The sequence below is a fragment of the Carica papaya genome, chromosome 3, assembly GCF_054855325.1.
Source record: "Carica papaya isolate Zhongbai chromosome 3, ASM5485532v1, whole genome shotgun sequence".
Classification (NCBI taxonomy): Eukaryota; Viridiplantae; Streptophyta; class Magnoliopsida; order Brassicales; family Caricaceae; genus Carica; species Carica papaya.
This window is the reverse complement of record NC_142311.1, coordinates 32,359,431-32,377,405: the sequence shown is the minus strand read 5'-3', so window position 1 is coordinate 32,377,405 and position 17,975 is coordinate 32,359,431. Positions and strand designations below refer to the sequence as shown.

Sequence of the window (17,975 nt, the reverse complement as noted above, 5' to 3'; positions counted from 1 at the left end):
CTGGGCTTTTGAACATCAAGCTTGTGCACAGGCCTCTCTCTTCCTTCTTGCTTCACACCTGCTATTGACCCCAATTCACTTAAGAAAGCAGCCAAGCAATGGCCTTGTTATTTATAAGGGGTGCGGCTATGCCGTGTTCTCGGTGTATGCGCGAAGTGAATCTTCTATACCGTCCATAGTTGGCGGGCAATTCGTCGTTCATGCATTTGGGACCGTTGTCGCTGGAGATTGAACTTAGTGCTAGGCTTCCGCTGTCGGTCCGGCCCGGGTGATGAAACTGAACGTACTTTGGTTAGTCATTCTGCTTGTATCGACTTCTGTTTGTCCCTCTGTTCCTGATCCTTTCAAGCATAGAATGAAGCGAGTGGGGATTTCCGGGTTTTAGGCAATTGAACTTCTAAAGAATTGGGAAATGACAGGGGATTCCTTCCTAAAGAAATGCTTTCCAAAGGGAAATGTTAAGTACTCTTACCGCTCTCTGATGGACGCCAGATGAAGCCAAAATCCTTTGAATGAATGCCTTAGTAAGGTAAGCTCCTTCATGCCTTTGCTCCCGCAAGCGGGAAAGAGAGTACTCCTATCTTGCTAAACAAAGGGAGAGAGAGGAGGAAGGCAGAGATAGCTAAGCCATTGGTGGAGAGAGGTAGGGCATGCCAAATACTGATTACCGGATTGCCTGATTGCTAGTATGGAGATATTCCCTTCGTACCTTTATGACTTTCTTACCTGCTTAACCGCTTCGCCCCTTTACCGCTTGACTCTTACACTAAACAGAGTCTTTATCACCTTAAGGAGCAATAGACGGAATTAGTGATAGCTGTACCAAGGTCTGACTTGGTCTTCCTCTGATGTCTCCAAGCCGGCCATAATAGAATAGATAGGCGAAGCAGCCAATAGCAGTCTGTTCTCGCCTATCGATAGATAGCAGGTTGTTTCCAAGCTCAAACCATTTGAAACTGAATTGCTACTTTTTTCTTGTTATTGATAGAGTGGTATTCTCCGCCCCTGTCAAATAAAGTAGAGGGAGAGAACTGGAAGAGAGAAGGAAAAAGAGCAAAGGATTGACAAGTCTAATGGGAGAAGAATGGCTGAGACCTTGACTGCCTTCGAGACAAAGATAACCCAAGCGGTCTAACCCCCGGGGCGGACCCCAACCGAAAGGCGCTAGACGGACTAACGGCAAGCGAGATAAAGAAAGCAGCTGGCCCTATGTGTAAAACCTTGCCGCGAGAGAGTCTTTCTCCAATGAGAATAAAGAGAGTTTTTGGGCAAGACAAGAAAGGAACTCGCCCTTTGATACCAAGGGATAAGAGCTGATTGCTGGCGATGACTTGGTGAAGGGAATCTATGAGAAAAGGTTCTCGAACCGGGTTCCGACCGACGCGGAGCCAACGAGTTCAGTCGAACAGCGTAACGAGTCTAAGGGCGGGATCAAGCTTCAAAGGAATGGACGGGCGTAGGCTTAATAGTGAACGCAGACCCCCCTGCTACTAGCTTATAGATAGTTGATCAATGACTTAAAAGACAGATGCCGAGAGAAACAGTTAGACTTCTTTATTGCGTTGCGAAGAGAGATCGAAGACGAAGATTTTCAACTTTTTATTTTGACGGTAAATTAAATTTGATTTTAAATTTAAAAAATAATTAAAATATAAGATTTATTATTTATTTAGTCAAATTAATTTTTGTATTATAAGCTACTAAAATAGATGTGAAAATAGCTATTATTGAAATAATTTTTAGTAATATGGTATTAAGTAAATCTTATTGTAAAAATAATTTCAATATAAAGTATAGTACTAAGTTTAATTCCTTAAAATAATGTGAATAATAAATATTAAAATAGTAAAATTTAGGTAATGATAACATAAATTACATTAATTATTCCTAAGTATTTTATTTTATAATTTGATTATTTTGTTAAATACAAAATTTAATCTTAAATCTTTCTTATTTAATTTTAAAATAAACCTAAATATTAAATTGGTTTTTATATTATTTTTAAATATTCAAATGGGTCCCACCTCTCCACCGCCTGTCTCCACCAAAAAATAAATAAAACGTTCCTGAGTTCGTATAACTTTTGCAGCGCAAGCCTAAACTATACAGGCCGAAAACAGATGGATCACAAAGAAGCAGTCAGCACAATATTTACGGTAAGTCGAAGAGACATTCATCTCGAATCATATTATTGAAAATCTACTGCTTTCTTGTAGTTGTAGCGTTTGTTCAATCTTAAATTTAATTAGAAATTGAAACCAGTTTTACAAGAGCTGCAATGTGAGAAATTGAAAGGGAAAAAGCGAAAGTTAACTTGGAATGATACAGCCAGGAGGCTGCTATTTATGGTTGATGCCCTGCTTATCAGGCTGCCACTTACAGGCAATCAAATTCTTGAATGGGAGGAGTAATTCTTTCTATTTCCATTTTAATTGTTTAGTAACTATAATTTGACCCTCCTACTACGTAATTTCCCGGCAATAACCGGCAGTGTGGGATCAAGTTGTCTTGGCTATGCTGTTAGTCATATCTCACCGCCAAATCTTTATTGATTCACGATTGGAGATGAAGATGACGGCCTCTTTGTCTTGGTTTACCGAAAACTTCGTCTCTTTTGCATGTACCAACATTCAATTCAAGTTTTTCTGTTGGTAACTCTGACTGATTTATTTCTGTTCATGTTGACATTAATTTGAAAATTGTGTTCTTATTGCTTGATTTGGCGTTACTTTTGATCCTCAATTCATCATGTGGCTGTAGAAAATACAACTGAAATACTTATATTATAAATTTCTTGTAAAGTAGACAAAATTCTGTGATATATCTCTATAGCAATCGCCCATTTTCTGCCATGCAACTACTATATTAATTACAAATTAACATTCTTCATTTACAACCACATTCCAGTTCAACACCACTTCTGTATTTGGCCCAGTGCTTAAAAAATATACAACGGCTCTCTTGCTTTCTGACTTTGGTTTCCAGTTTTTGTATGCGGGCTTGTGATGAAAAAAGTTGCAGGGTTTTCCTGCTATAGGGGGATCCAGCCCTGTTAGTTTGAGGGGAGATAGTAAGTTTACCATGAAAATCATTGCATTGCTAAACAAGATTGAATAGAACTTGAAAGAAATGCCTCATGACCTTGATTATCCCTGTTTCTGTACCGCATAGAACAACGTCATTGCCAGTGAGGATGCTTGTTATCTTACTCCCTGCTGATATTCTTCCCACTTTCTGGTGTGTTTTTCTCAGCCATATCTTATTTTCATAAGAAATGCTTCTGTGTTAGAGAAAAAGAAAGGAACAACTATTGGTTTGTAACCCATTTCAGCCTGAACCTAAACTACTTGGGATTGATTATATCATTGTTATGGACAAGAGCTCCATATTAATAAAGTGAGACGTTGTTGTATTGGGAGAATATTGATGCATTTCTGTGGATTCTAACATACAGGTAGGCTGTCTCAAGGTTCGTTCAATATCACCAGTTCTAGCACATTTTTAGTTTACTCACAGGTAGTTAAACCAAGTACCTGAAGGGTGCTTGTCGATGAGCTGCGGTTTAGGTAAATGAAGTCTTCAACAACTGCCATTGCTAGTATTTTTGCTCCTTTCTCTGCAGCTATTGACATTTGAGGCTCACAGTGCTTTCTCCATTCCTGTATCATTCGTTCAGTCATTCATGGGTTCCAATCTTATTATGTCAGTCATAGTTTGCTTACCTTGATATTTGAAACCTCAACGGCCGAACTTGAGTTGTAGAGCCAGTCTCTGTACATTAGGATTGTACTGATTGGTTTGTTTTGAATCCTCCAAATTGATGCTGGTCCTTTGATTTCTCTCTCCCGATTGTTTGTTATGTTTAACTCCTACAAAAAAAAAATGTATGTCATGTTTGGTTTGAATTGGTCCTTGAGTTTTTACAAAACAAGACCTTAATTTAACCTTTATGCTTGAATCCGTGCAGCCCATGTAAATCTTCCCCTGAACTACAGTCATGCAGCTCACACTTTTACCCTTGCAGATACTTTTCACCATTCTCGATGAATCTATCAGCTGGTAAAGATGAAATTTTTAAAAGTTAAATTTATCCCATACATAGTTCTACCAAGGTTATTGGAAGTTTGATTTTTGCCATTTAAAGCATCTAGTTTCGGCGTATATGAGTGTTTGTTCTGAAGTGTCTGTTCGAAGGATGAGTTCAGCCTGATGAGAAATAAATGCTAATTCCACTTTAAAGAATAAGCATATTGGTTCTCATAATATCAGCATTATGGATTGCTAGTGATATTACCTTCATCTTGTGGCCTTGGGTAATTGCAAAAATAATTTTTCCATATGTATCCAACTTTCGAATTGGTTCTTTCATTGCTATGACTTCAATGCATTCCAGTTTCCCTTTGATCATCTGCCAGACCTTTAGAAGCAAGGTGGATTTTCCAATCAGTCCAGATTCTGGCTTTAACTATTCAAGTAATGAATTAATGCTCTTGCAGAAATTACAACAGAAAAAACATAATCAACAGACCCTGATGGTTTTGTCTGCGGATCCACTTAAAAGACGTTCCCCTGGTTCAAAGAGTGAAAAGCATGTCACTGCCTTCTTGTGTTCATTAGTTTCCCATACAAGTGTAGCTGACTGCATTTGGATGTTCCACACCTATTTGAATCACCCAAATGACAAAGGCAATATTATGGATCTTTAACCACATCATCTTTCTATAGGTGAGAAATTGGATGGTAATCTTTAGAGCTTTCTCTTGGTATCTCGTAGACAAAGAAAATATGCTTAAGTCTTTTCTTGACAATGACCAGAATTATGAATGTAGAAGCAATTATATGAAATTTTCTATACCTTAATTGAGCCATCTGAGTAACCACTGTAAAGCAGGCCTTTGTAGTAGATGAGGGCACTCACTGCACCACTGCTGCTCTGACGCATCTCCGCAGTTTGTGTGTGAACACAAGAAATACGCTGCTCTTATGATTAAGGCATTGGTCAAGATATGATAAATGAACGTGTATAACAAGCAGTTGTATCTTCTAGTACTGTTACTTAATCCTAAGGGCATGTCATCTGTTACTTATGCTCATGGCTTCAATTTCTTAGAAGTTTCATGGTTGTGTTCTCAGTAATTTCCAGAAGATGGATCCAAAACGAAAAAGAAAATGGAAGAAAATGTTATGGTTCAAATATGATTTAGATGTGTTATTCAATACTTACTGATTTATTTGGCAGATAGTAATCTGCTACTTGATGCAATTCCTCTGCCATCCACGTGACATTTGAAAAACGTCTCAGAGATTCTCTGACTCCTTCCGAGAAATGGATTAGCTTCTTCATCCCTACATTAGAGCAAATGCATCTTAACATATGTTTGACAGGTTCCATAACACAGATCATGCAAAAGGTCTTTCATGGCCATCAATGCAGGGAGTTTTTAGGACAGATCTTATAAGCATATGCAGGTATATGTGTGTTTATGGATAATGGTTTTAGGACTTATGTGTGAAGTATCAATTAGCTTCTCATAATATTAGTTCATTGGCAAACCCTTTTCGTCTTATAGATTTCTAAAATTTTAAAAGAATCAGTGCTTAGGATCATATTTGTACTTATTCTTGAACTAAAAATTATTCATTTTTCTTCATAGTGTTCCTCAGATCCATTATTTGGTTAAGCATCTTGGCAGATTGTAAGGACATTTTTTGGAGGTTATTGTAAAATTACAACTTTTGGAATTAAAGTTACCTCCAAAACTCGGAAATGATATAAATGTGTTATGAGAAAATTTTAATTTTTTAACAGATTTGACACAATCCAAAGTACTGATTTTCCAATCAGTAGCCGAATCCTTTGTAGTGCATTCTTTCGTAAGCAATTCTTGTGAGATAATTGATTTTAACCAGTTACTATTCATATATTAATAATTCTCCTTGTTGTTCTTAGACAGGTTAAGCATTACCTTTACCAGAGGCATAGTTGTAGATGCACAAACATGCCAGAAACCTTTCCTCAAGCTCAAAACCAGGGTGCAAATATTGCTCAGTCCCTCCAAGGAGGATCTCACATGCCAAATTTTTTACCGCATTTGAGCATTTTGTTATTTCGAAACCAAGCCATGCAATAGTTGTGAGAGATTCTCTTGAAACCCTCTTTATCTTACTCTTTATTCCCTTCTCTAAAGCATCAAAAACAGATTTTCCCATGTCGATGATACTCCTTGAGATCTTACTACACCATGCATCTAGACCTGCATCCTGTAAGTTATGTATTTCTGTTTATCTGTTAGATCTCTATAGGCAAAAAGAAAAAGAAAAGAATATTTTGTTATAGAGTGGATTATAGTGATACTTCTCACATAATACCTGTAAGCTTTGGTCCAACCAATCAAAATCTCTTATCATATTCCGGTGGTGCAAGGAAGTTAAACCTGCCTTTTTGACCAACCATGCTACTGTATACGGTTCCCCAGTCCATGTATAAGTTCCACCAATATTTGATAAAATGAATAAGGCTAATAGCTGGTTTGAAGAACCTTCTTCAGCCATTGACTTTAGGATGGCCTTCATAGCCTCTTCTTTGAACATACTTTTACCGGATGAATTATCCTGCATAGAGTTGTCATCGAGTTAGGCAACTTCTTTTAGCATGTTAAGATATCACTGCTTAAGGATGAAATCTTTCCACATAGAGGAAGCTATGATAGTTTGAATGGATGACTACCTTAAGTCATATACAAAAAATTTGTTATTTGTCATAATTGATGCCATGCCGTTTGTCTTCCTATTATTAAAAAGCTTACCAGTGCACCCCAATTGCAGCAGTAAATTTTTGAGCTAGGCAACTTCTTTTGGCAGCTTAAGATATCCCTGCTTAAGGATGAAATCTTCTACATGGAGTAAGCTATAATAGTTTGAATGGATGATTATCCCTAAAGTCATATGTTAAAGTTTCTTATTTGCCATAATTTATGCCATAACATTTGTCTTCCTATTGTTAAAAAGCTTACCAGTGCATCCAATTGCAGTAATAAATTTGCTGCAAAAAGTTGGTAATCTGACTGCAATTGTTGGACACAAAGAATTAGTGTCTGCATAAGGTGTATGCTTCCTTCTTTCCATATCTGCTGCAATAGGCTAATGGCTGATGACCTGAAAAACAACATGGTTATTTCTGAATTTTGTCATTGAACAGGGATGTTTTGGTTGAAGACTAATCTCAATAAATAGTTTTATTTAATATCATCATAAATAGTTGGTGGATAATGGGTGGAACTTTTTCTCCAACATGAATGTTAGTAAACATGGTTATGCTAGATTCTCGATCATATTTACATTCCTTCGGAGGCACTAGATTAGATTGAATCACATGGCCAATAAAGTGATTTGTGATCATTGCAGTGGCAGAGATAGTTCAGGGGGTTAGATTCAGTAAAAAATACCGACAAGCGCAAATGCCATACAGTATATGACAAATCAAACTTTTTCCAGATTTCATTTGAACTGCTTGTGTCCCCATATAACAATAGAATAGCACAGTGAAATTGAAGATGGTTATGAGTGATGTGCTCATACCGTGGCATGCGAAGTATCTCATGGAAAAATTCAAGTGCTACGAAGTTTGCACGCTTCTCATTGCTTTGTAGGAGACTGATAAATGGAGCAACAGGAGTAATCTGAGATATATATTTCCTTGACTGGCCATCAAACTGCATGCATTTTATTAGAACAGTGGCCAAAGATATGAATTCTTTCAGATTTCTATCTTTTGCAACTTCCAGAAGTCCATTGAGGACACGGGGAGAATTGATTGCGGCCAAGTGCGTTTTGTTCGTATCGTAGTCAAATGCAGTTATTAGCACTTCAATAATCATTAATGATGCCCCAGGGGGTGTCAATAGAAGTGATGTTGGCCTGCACTTGTAAGTTTTTGAAGTGCACACAACCTCCACCAGTGCAGGTAAAAGTTCTAGACTCTTTATTTCTGTAGGAGATGGCTTTATCAAATAGATTAAGGTAGCTGCCTCGTGTACATTTTGTTTTAGAGCACTTGCCAAATCACTTAACTGCAAACCTTTCTTCTTTATATCCTCTATGACTGATTTGTTTGCTGAAATGATTGTTGTTAGTATAGAGACCGATGCCCTTATTGCTGTTTCCTCCTTGGAAGTCGTAATAGCTGCTAGTAGTTGATCAAGAATCACATCTTTTAGCATAGTATATTTTAGCCCTGTTTTGCTGTTCAACATTTCACAAATGGTTGTAGCTTCTACAGCATAATCTTCATCATGTTTGTGTAGTATTTTCGAAAAACATAGTTTTGAAATCGCATCCTCAAGTTTAGCCAGTAATTCACTCTTGGGATCTTTTGCCGACCATATGCAAACATCATTTGATCTTTTTTGGCTATGGGAATTCCACATTTTCCTTGTAGCAGACATTCGATTGTCCCTCTGGGTGAACCTACAGCTCTTCAGACTAGTAGATGTTATGTGTTCAAGGCCCTGGACTTTATGCATCTCTAATATCATCTGATTTGCAGCATCTTCCTCATAGGCATCAGGAAAGCTGTTTGAGTCCTTACCTTGGAGCTCCATGATGGATAAATTTAAATCACTGATAGAATTGAGAGATATGCCAGAAAAAGACTTTTTGGTATAGAGTTCATCTTCTTTGTGCATTAGATGCTCAGGAGCTTGTAGCAGATTTTTTCCTGTGCCCTCTCGGCCTGATGTAGAGCAAGGAGCAGCAAGCTTCCTGTGTCCAGTAGAAGTTAGAAAAGTTTACTCAATTATGGTATTTTAAAATTTTCATGATAGGCCTAAGCATTGTCTAAGTTAATGTGGACCTAACTGATGACAAATTCCTGGTTGCAGATCTCCTGCATTTGTGCTTGCGGCTCTTCCTGAGCTTTTAACAGCATCCATATTTTCCTGATTCAAAGGGACATGTTTGAGATTATGCTGCTATAGGGCCAATTTATTTTCTTTTATGCCATTAAAAATTTCAAAGGGGAAACAAAAGAGATTTTACATGCAACTTTTCTATAAAATAATTGATGCATAGTGATGTCTTTTAAACAGGTACCATAAAATCATCTTCTCCAGAATCATTGTAATGTGAATCTACTGAGGTTGGTGAATCTGACTGATATTCTCCCAGGATATCCTGGAGGCATCTGATGGTTAGATTTGTGTTCAACTTTGCCTTGCGAAGTTTTAACTTTGGAATTTGGTTCAAATGTTGACTATAATCTTGAATTTCTGGTATCTTCCCATTTGTCTTAGGTACTTCTGTGACGCGATCAGTTTTATTTTCTTGAAAATCAACTGGGTGGACTTTCTCAAACTGCATTGCTTTTTTCTTTTTGTTGTACATGGAAAAAGAAACGTTATGAGTATGAAGTGAAAAATTTTCATTTAGGTGATAATTCTAAGTTTGAAAGGTAGATTTGGGGCTGAGCATCTGCAGGAAGACATAAAAGAACCTTTGTTTATAAAATTCTTGTACATTCTGATTGACAAGAAATGGGTAAAGATTAAATTTAAGACCTACCGTACAATATGTTTGTGATTTGGTTGCATGCTCATCTAACTTTGAAGATTCTGCAGCACTGGATGTCCCATCCCTGTATATGGAGAAGGAATATGAGTTTTTTTTTTTTTTCATAGGCAATCAAAAAATCTTAGTTCGGTATGTCTGAGAAGAATGTTATTGTTTTGATTTGGCAATCACTAGAAAAGCCAATCAGACCTACCAAATTTCCAATATGAGTACTGGGTTTGCAAGAGTAGTTTTTGGAATTTACTTCATATGTTCTTTTAAGATTATGTATGGAACAAATTTCAGAACTTGTGCCGGAAATAACTTACCCATAATTCTGTGATTTGATATCAAAGAGAGGCACATCTTCACTGCCATTAAACTGTTGAGTGGTCTCTCCATATGACATGACTTGATAGTAAGTTAGGTAATATTTATATCTTCTGGCAATCTGCCTTGCAGCTTCACAGTTACTGTCATTAAAATCCTTGCTAAGAACAGATTCTGACCTTCTTCCTGTCTCCTTTGAATGCGTTTCAGATGTCGAGCAGGAGGGGAAAAGACTCTGGCAAAGTTCTAGAGCAATTTCAGTTTGGACAAATCTTGGAGAGACCAAGAATGCTTGGACAAAATGCAGTGCAGCCTGCCATTGATCACCTTGGAGTTTTCTCACCATTGAGAGATAAAAGTAGGAAGAGGCAACCAAATAGTGGTTTGGAATTCCAGCTGTAACTCCATGCTCGTCTAGTAACGCTGGGACCTGAAGCATTCTCTCAGAATTCTGCAGTCGACAAGTTCTTTCTTCTGAAAATTTTGCTCGAATTGCATTTTCAATGCTGTCGATCCCCCAGTACAAATTTGAAATGACAGAATGCTCTGAAAATTCGAAGAACTCCTGCTTTTCAATATGTAACCTGGAGGTGCATCTAATTCTCAGTGAATTCCAGATCTCGGTGTTTGCTAAGAGCTCAACAATGTACTTGTTGACAGAAATGACAAGTTCCTGTATGGAATTGAGGTCTGGTTTTTCGTGATCATGAAATGAAGCTAATGCAGGGAAAGGAGACATGGAAGCCATGGATTTGTTTGAGATGGTTTCATTTGGTAGTCAAAGTGCTCTGCATGGGATAACACCAAGAGGAAGAGAGGGAGAGATGCAGAGGTGTGGAACCCTTGGAAAATTTTCCCGTGACTGTTCCTGCAAAATTCCAAACTCAATGGTCCCTCTAGCTTTCTGTTGTTGCATAAAAAGACAACAACGACGGGTTACTTCTAATCCAGGGAGGGAAAGAGGTGAGAACCAAGATACATATTTCTTCTTTTCCTTCTTTCTTTTCTTCCTTTATCTTTACGGCACATACTTTTTTTAGCCTTTAACACATCAGCTTCCCACAAATTATTGTTTATTTGTCTTCTACTCTTTTCTGTTTCCTATCTTAATCAGGCTATCAGTACAAAACAAGCTCACTGATACTCACTGTATTCTGCCTGTTTAACTGCTTGTATTTTGTTTTCTGATTCTGGGTTGCACGCTAATTTCCTATCAATGCTGGGAAATTATACAGTGTTCCAGAGAAAATCATACCTTTGAGGTAATTTTTGAATATTTTATAAGAATCTAATAATTTTGCATAGTAATCACCCTAATGCTGTGTAGTTTTATCTGATCCTTATGCAATGCTTAATGATTATTAGGTAAAATTATTGAACTATTAGAAAAACTAGTGGGAGAAATGATAACTCTAAGGCAACATAATAGCACTTTTCCACTATCTTGAGCAGATTTCTTGTCTTATTGACTGTCGGCAGGAGATGGGAATCTTCCTGAATGATTGATTTGCTAATATAGAAATAAGAATTCCGTCAAGAATTTCAGTTATTTACTGATTCTTCTTCTTCTTTTTTTTCTACAGATTCATTCATGGTGGAGAGGTTCATGTAAATCAAGGCTGAGGTAAGTTTTATTTTCATTTATTTGGGAGAAATAGGTATATAATTAGACAAATCCTAACAGTAATGTAAAATGCTTCCCAAAAATCAAGGCACAGAATTGTACACCTGGTAGTTTTGTTACTGTCAAGGCGTGCAAGCTTGAGTTTTGACTCCTTTAAATAAAGTTTCCAAGGGGACCATGCAATAGGTACTTGTACCAAAGTTAGTGAGCATCTGGAGTAGCTTTAATTATTTTAAAAATACTATTAAACTAATTTTTAGTAAAAATTTATTTGAAGTTTAATAAAAATAATAATAAAAAATATTTGAGTTTAAATATATATATATATATATATATAATTTGTGTATTTGGTAACTGATATTTTAAATTTTAAGTGTAATTTTTTAATAAAAAGTAAAATTATTTTTGAAGGCTAAACATTATTGTTTAAAATATTAAAATTATATTTTGATTTTATTTATTTAATAATAAAAATGCTTTTGAGACGTGCAAAGTAAAAATAGTACTAGTGACGTCGGGATGACATAAAAATGACTTGGTAGGCATGAATTTTACTTTTTCTAAGACAATTAGGTCAAATTCCAACTTTGAGAATTCAATCCAAACCAGTGTATTATCATCTCTACACTAAAAAGAAATAAGTTGTATATATATATATATATATATATATATATATTCAAAACAAAGTTAGTTTGTAAAAGTAAATTTTACATTAATCTTAATATACATAATAAGTGCGTAGTTCACGGGTGAATTATTTCTATTATTTTAAAGTAAAAACTTTAAGTCTCACCTTTAAAAATGATGATTAAATTTTTTGCTTCTTAAGAAATTTATAGGTAGGATTGTGACAACTTAAAACCAATAACCTATGGTTCTTATAATATATAATAAAAGTAATATAAAAATTAAAAATATGAATAGACTAGCAAATAAATAACAATTAAAGTAAATATAAATTAAATTACTTTGTAAAAGTGGGATCTTCCATACAACTTATCTAATGAATATTAAAATATAAAATATTATCTGAAATTTTCAAGTAAAAGATTATCAAATATTATAGAACTCATAGTTTTAGAAGAGAATTTATAAAATCCAAAAATCAAATAACAAAATAAATACATAACTAAAAAATATATAGGCCCATAGTTATATATATTACCGACAATGAATTCCAAAATTGAAATAATACTAAAATTTATGTAATCTACAATTGTTGGGAAATATATATGTGCATAACATGGAGCAAATTGGGTGTGAGTGTGTGTGTGTGTGTGTTTTTTTTCTTTTTGTTTTTGCTTAGAATGATAGAAGCCAATTATGCTACCAGTCAATAAGGCTGTCGTGAAAGAGACAGAGCTTGAAGCAACCAACAATGGCACCCTATGCCCTATTCCCACATGCATTTGATTCCTCTCTCTATTCCACCACGGGCTCACAGTATATTACAGAGCCCAGAATTTTATGATACGATATGCTTTATAGTACCACAAAAATACCAAAAAAAAAAATCAATAATTGTATAAATTACATTTGAGCATAATTAAAAAAAAATTAATGAATGCCAACATTTTTTTTATCAATTAATTCAGTCCATTAATGAAATTTTGAAGTGGTTACCGTAGGAAATTTACTTAATAAAATAAATTATGTTATATATACATTTTTTCTCTATATATTGCGAATATATACAATTATATTTTGTTGATAAATTATAACAAAGTACCCTTTCAAAAATCCCTTATTTGGAAATCCAAAATTGAAACTAAAGATTTTAATGAGTAAATGGTTAATCAAACCAATTAGATTCTTAACCAAAGTGGTGGTGTTTTATGGTACATTATAATATTATTTATATGGTTCGTAAATCATATGTTGATGATCATAGGAAATTCTACTGCAGATTTTAGATCATGATTGATTGGTGATGGTTTGATAAATGTGGGGTGGGTCCCTCCTGATACATATGGGTCTAGAACATTCACGGGCATAGGAAATTGTAGTATCTATAAAGTTATGAGTTTTAGTTAAGACTATGCATCCTGTATATATATTTTAAATATTTATTAAGTGAAATTTTATAAATTAAAAACTCAAATGTGTTTTTTGGGCTGCAATCAGGCATTTAGGGCTTCTCTAGTGGGCTAAAAGCTACCTCACAAGCCAGACTAATAGTCCATTAGATGAAACGGCGCCGGACCAAGACATGACTAAGTTAGAAGATGCAGAGGTCTTTATATGAAAAAAAGTTTATGAAAATCCACAAATTGAGTAATAATAATTATATTTTGTTGTTAAATTATCATAATTTAGAGCCTCCTAACCAAATATATATATATATATATATATATCATGTTATTATATTATTTTGTATTAATACGAACTAACTTTATTTTAAAATATTATTTAATTATTGAAAATATGTATTAATTAAAATTATTGAATTCGATAAATTATTTTTTGAGTCGACTGCTGATATTTCAATTATTTTTAATAAGGATATGAATTTCTATTACCCTCTCACTCATAATGAGAAGAGCAACTAATCCCAACTAGGGTTAAAAACTTCGACGTTGGTCAATATTTTAATTATTTTTGGTTTAAGTATTCAGAAAATCTTTTTTAATAAACAGAATATTCTTATTATGTTTTTTTTTTTTTGGATTGTATCATAATTCAAGTATATCTATTCGTTAAGAGATTATATTATTATTAATATACATATAAATTTTGTTTATTATATATATTTTTTAATTAATAAATGAAATTATTAATGCTAAAAAACTATAAAATAAAATAATTAATTATGAAATAAATTTTATAATTCTTGAAAAAGATCATTGATAAGTGTAACATTACTTTTTAATGGTAAGTAAAGTGTTGAGTCAAGGTCTCCGATTAGTAGGCCCAATATGTACATGAAAAAAAGCTTTTTGTGCTATCATAACACGAGAATGTTAATTATAAACGTTGATTTTTTAATTGTTAAGTCACAATTTAAAAATGTATTATTTTAAAATGTTATATTAGGTAATTAGAAATATATATACATATATATGTATTTGTAAACACTAATTTTAATTTTCTTAATATATATATATATACATTTGTCGGATCTTGAATGTAATAATATGACACCACCATGTTTATGCCATGAAAAAGTCTTTGGAAATGAATAATAATGAAGCTCATCTGTTTGGCTACTTACCCAAAATTCGAAACACTCTTTAATGGCTTTATTGACTAAATTAAAGTTGCTTACCCTTTTGGGTCTTTAGCAAATTCTTCTCTCTTTACTTTTTCCTTCAAATCCTTTTTTTTTTCTTTTTTAAAAAATAACTTTCTTATATCGAATCCGTTCGTCTTTTGATTGAATTGTAAAACAAGATATTTTGAAGAATTTAATAATTTTTATTTTTATAGTTGTCTCGGAATTCAATTTTTACACGAATATAAGATTGATAAACCTACAGCTAATTATATTTTGTCATAATATCGTAAAAATTGGATATGAATTGAGTTTCAAAATATTTTGTTATATTTTGTTACTAATTTTTTGCTGTTTTATTAGTTATATAATTGTGTCTAATATTTTTATTAGATTAAATTGGAAAAATTTTATAATATAAAAGTCTTCCATGATCATGATGATGAGGTAAAACTACTATGCTTTGATAAAGTTTGATAATAAGTTAATTACTTATAAGTCCAAAATGAAGATTAAGAAAAACTTTTTTTTTTACTTCTTTTAAAATTTTGTCTTTTATACTTTTGATTAAAATATCCCATTTAGAAATTATTTTTGAACTTTATTATATATATTATTTAGTCATTTTGACAATTTTTTTTTAACTTTTAACTATTTTTTAAAAAATATTCGTTATTTCTATAAAGTTATAAGTTAAATAAAAATATATTAACTAAATATATTTTGTTTCTTATTTTTAAAAAACTTATGAATTAAAAATATGAAATTAAACTACAACCAAAATAATTATATACATATATTAAAACATGCAAAAAAACATTAATTATATATATTTATTTATTAGATGATACACATATATCAATCATGTAAAGGTCAATAACTTAACTGAAAATAAATTCATAAATTAAATGCGAAAACAATTAATAGAGTTAGAGTTTGCATTTCTTATATAATAATTTTGAATGTCCAATAAGGTTACGAGAATGTCCATTATAAAAAAAATGGTAATTAAAGAAATAAAACGAAAAGCGAATAATTAAGTATTTTAAAACAACATTCACTAGCACTTGAAGAGAGTCCGGATAATGAATTACTCATAACCTTCTTACTGATCGGGATTTGGAGATTGATCATCTTAATCTAAAATAGTTAATGAAATGATAAGTTATACTAACCCAATAAGAATATCATATTAATTACATATACGAAAAATAAAGATTGGTATAAAAAAAACTGATGAAACTCTTACTTTATTTAAATATATTTAAACTTGAAAACGTTTGTTTAATACTTACCATAACGAATTTTTCAAAAACAACATATAAAGACTTATATCAATGCAACTTTTCACTTTCATGCATAAGAGAACAAGAAACTATAGTTTTCATTTCTTATCTACTTAGTGGTATCCCTGGAGGTTCATAGGGGGGTTCCCCTACCCTTGAACTTGATATCCAATTTAAACAATTAACTGGCTGTCGCCATATGGGCGCCAAACATTTCATCGTTTCGATACCTCATCCGGTATGAGGGTGAACTATATCTCCTAAACTTTTCTGATAAGGGACTTTTCAGTTCCGTCCGACTGAGGTAACGTCCACGGTAGAGTTCCTATTGTACTGGGCCCGATTGCCCTTTCTCCGGATACCCAGTAAATCTTTCACATACAAATTTTCATCAACAAACAACTAATAAGTGTATACCAATATCTCATTGTATATTCATATATCAATCAAACGACATTTAAACAAACAATATGATTTCGTACTTCAACAATTAAGAAACGTAATTAGGGTCTTTATTTCAAATCAATAAATCAGATAAAGATCACGATCAAACAATTAATAAATGAAAAAATAATTAAAAGTAATAATTTTAATCATACGGTGGATCAGTCAAGCAAGTAGGACAGTAAAAAAAATAAACGAAAAATCAAGATAATTGTGAACTAATCGAATTCCGACTCCACTAGTAACTTATAATTATTTTTAGAGTTCTCTAACTTTTTATGAAAATACAAAATTTTACATCGTTAGACCTCAATTTACCGTAACGAATAATAGGGTGAGGAATCCTTACCCGAGTCAGTATTTCGAGACATCGAACCGTCTATTATGTCTCCTAATAGGTATCGGATTCTCTGAATCTTTCTTGTAGAGTTCAAAATACTCGCCACATACCTAAAAATACTCCAAAAATTTAAAATAATGTATTCAAAACTCATTCAGACCAATTTTAAGGTTCTACATGGCAGTGTCACCATGATCCGGCACTGGCTCCGCTGCTCAAGGTGGCCGTTCACCTCGGCCTGGATGATTTTGTTCTATTTTGGTCAGTTTTGGTCGATTTTGACCGTATTGCTACAGAAGAACATGTTAGGGGCCTCGGTTGGCTCAAAAATCATAAAAATGGAACCTGCCAGTGGAGGAGAACCTCCGGATGCGGTAACTCCATTGGTCCTCCTTTGTAACTGAGATTCTTTTTTCAGCTAACCTACATAGAAAAAGACGGTGAGCACAATGATAAAAAAAATTACGTAAAACGAGAATAAAAAAGGGGCTCATCATAGGAATTTTAAAATTTTGGTTGCGGCGACTCCATCATGTTTTGCACATAGTTTTCAACTCACCCGCCGTTCATCTTACTCTGATTTGGGTACAGGGGTACTTGAAATCGAATTTCGAGCAGATATGAAATTTTTTTTACCTTTTTTTGCTGCCGACAGTGGCTCCAATACGGCCGCAGTCAGCGGTCAACCTCCTTCTTTGGTAGGGGCTGATGATTAGGGTTTAGGTTCCCGTGTAATGTGAAATATTTATACCCATTCCGCGTTGATTTGGACTGTCCATAACGATCGATCTCGTCCATCTGATCGCATCAGTCTCGTCCGTCTGATCGTACTTAATGAAGAAACGAATATATACTATTCATCACAACTGATCTCGGTCGTCCAATCACGTCTAAAGGAGAAACGAATTCGAGTCGTCCACGCGCGTGATCGATCTTGGACCGTCCAATCGGGGGGCACGCAGATCGCCAGTGTGACTTGCCACGCAGCTTGTTTCGTTTCATCGAGACTGTTGACTGAGCAATTCTACGCGTCTGAACTTTTTTTTTTTTTATATTTTGACCTCCCTATTTCTAATTTTTTTCTTTTAAAAATATCATCCGAACTCTAATTTTTACCTTTTTTTTAAATTATTTCAATTTCATCTCTAATTTATTTATTTTTTCAAAATTTTAATTAAATAAAAATAAATAAAA

The 17,975-nt window shown here is 33.8% G+C and overlaps 1 protein-coding gene and 1 long non-coding RNA gene across 4 annotated transcripts; one reads left to right on the top strand and one right to left on the bottom strand.

The window, feature by feature from the left end:
* Positions 1-2,764: 2,764 nt before the first annotated feature.
* LOC110819891 (Transducin/WD40 repeat-like superfamily protein) lies at positions 2,765-10,624 on the bottom strand. 3 transcript variants are annotated; one of them, XM_022049218.2, is made up of 17 exons: positions 9,876-10,624; positions 9,559-9,631; positions 9,091-9,366; positions 8,857-8,936; positions 7,579-8,760; positions 7,014-7,155; positions 6,370-6,612; positions 5,967-6,261; positions 5,225-5,346; positions 4,856-4,975; positions 4,529-4,660; positions 4,295-4,417; positions 3,946-4,056; positions 3,723-3,869; positions 3,534-3,659; positions 3,142-3,258; positions 2,765-3,049 (listed from the first exon to the last, which is right to left on the bottom strand). In XM_022049218.2, exons 1-17 carry the CDS (start codon positions 10,622-10,624, stop codon positions 3,032-3,034), a joined length of 4,056 nt encoding a protein of 1,351 aa, XP_021904910.1. In that variant the 3' UTR covers positions 2,765-3,031. The 3 variants fall into 3 exon arrangements, with proteins under 3 accessions (XP_021904910.1, XP_021904913.1, XP_021904912.1); XM_022049221.2 differs by lacking the exon at positions 9,091-9,366; XM_022049220.2 differs by lacking the exon at positions 2,765-3,049 and having other exon boundaries at positions 3,141-3,280.
* A 75-nt stretch (positions 10,625-10,699) lies between these two features.
* Positions 10,700-11,700, top strand: LOC110819892 (uncharacterized). The gene is made up of 2 exons (XR_002540765.1): positions 10,700-10,839; positions 11,460-11,700. It is a non-coding gene; the product is annotated as an uncharacterized LOC110819892 (long non-coding RNA).
* The last annotated feature ends 6,275 nt before the right edge of the window (positions 11,701-17,975 follow it).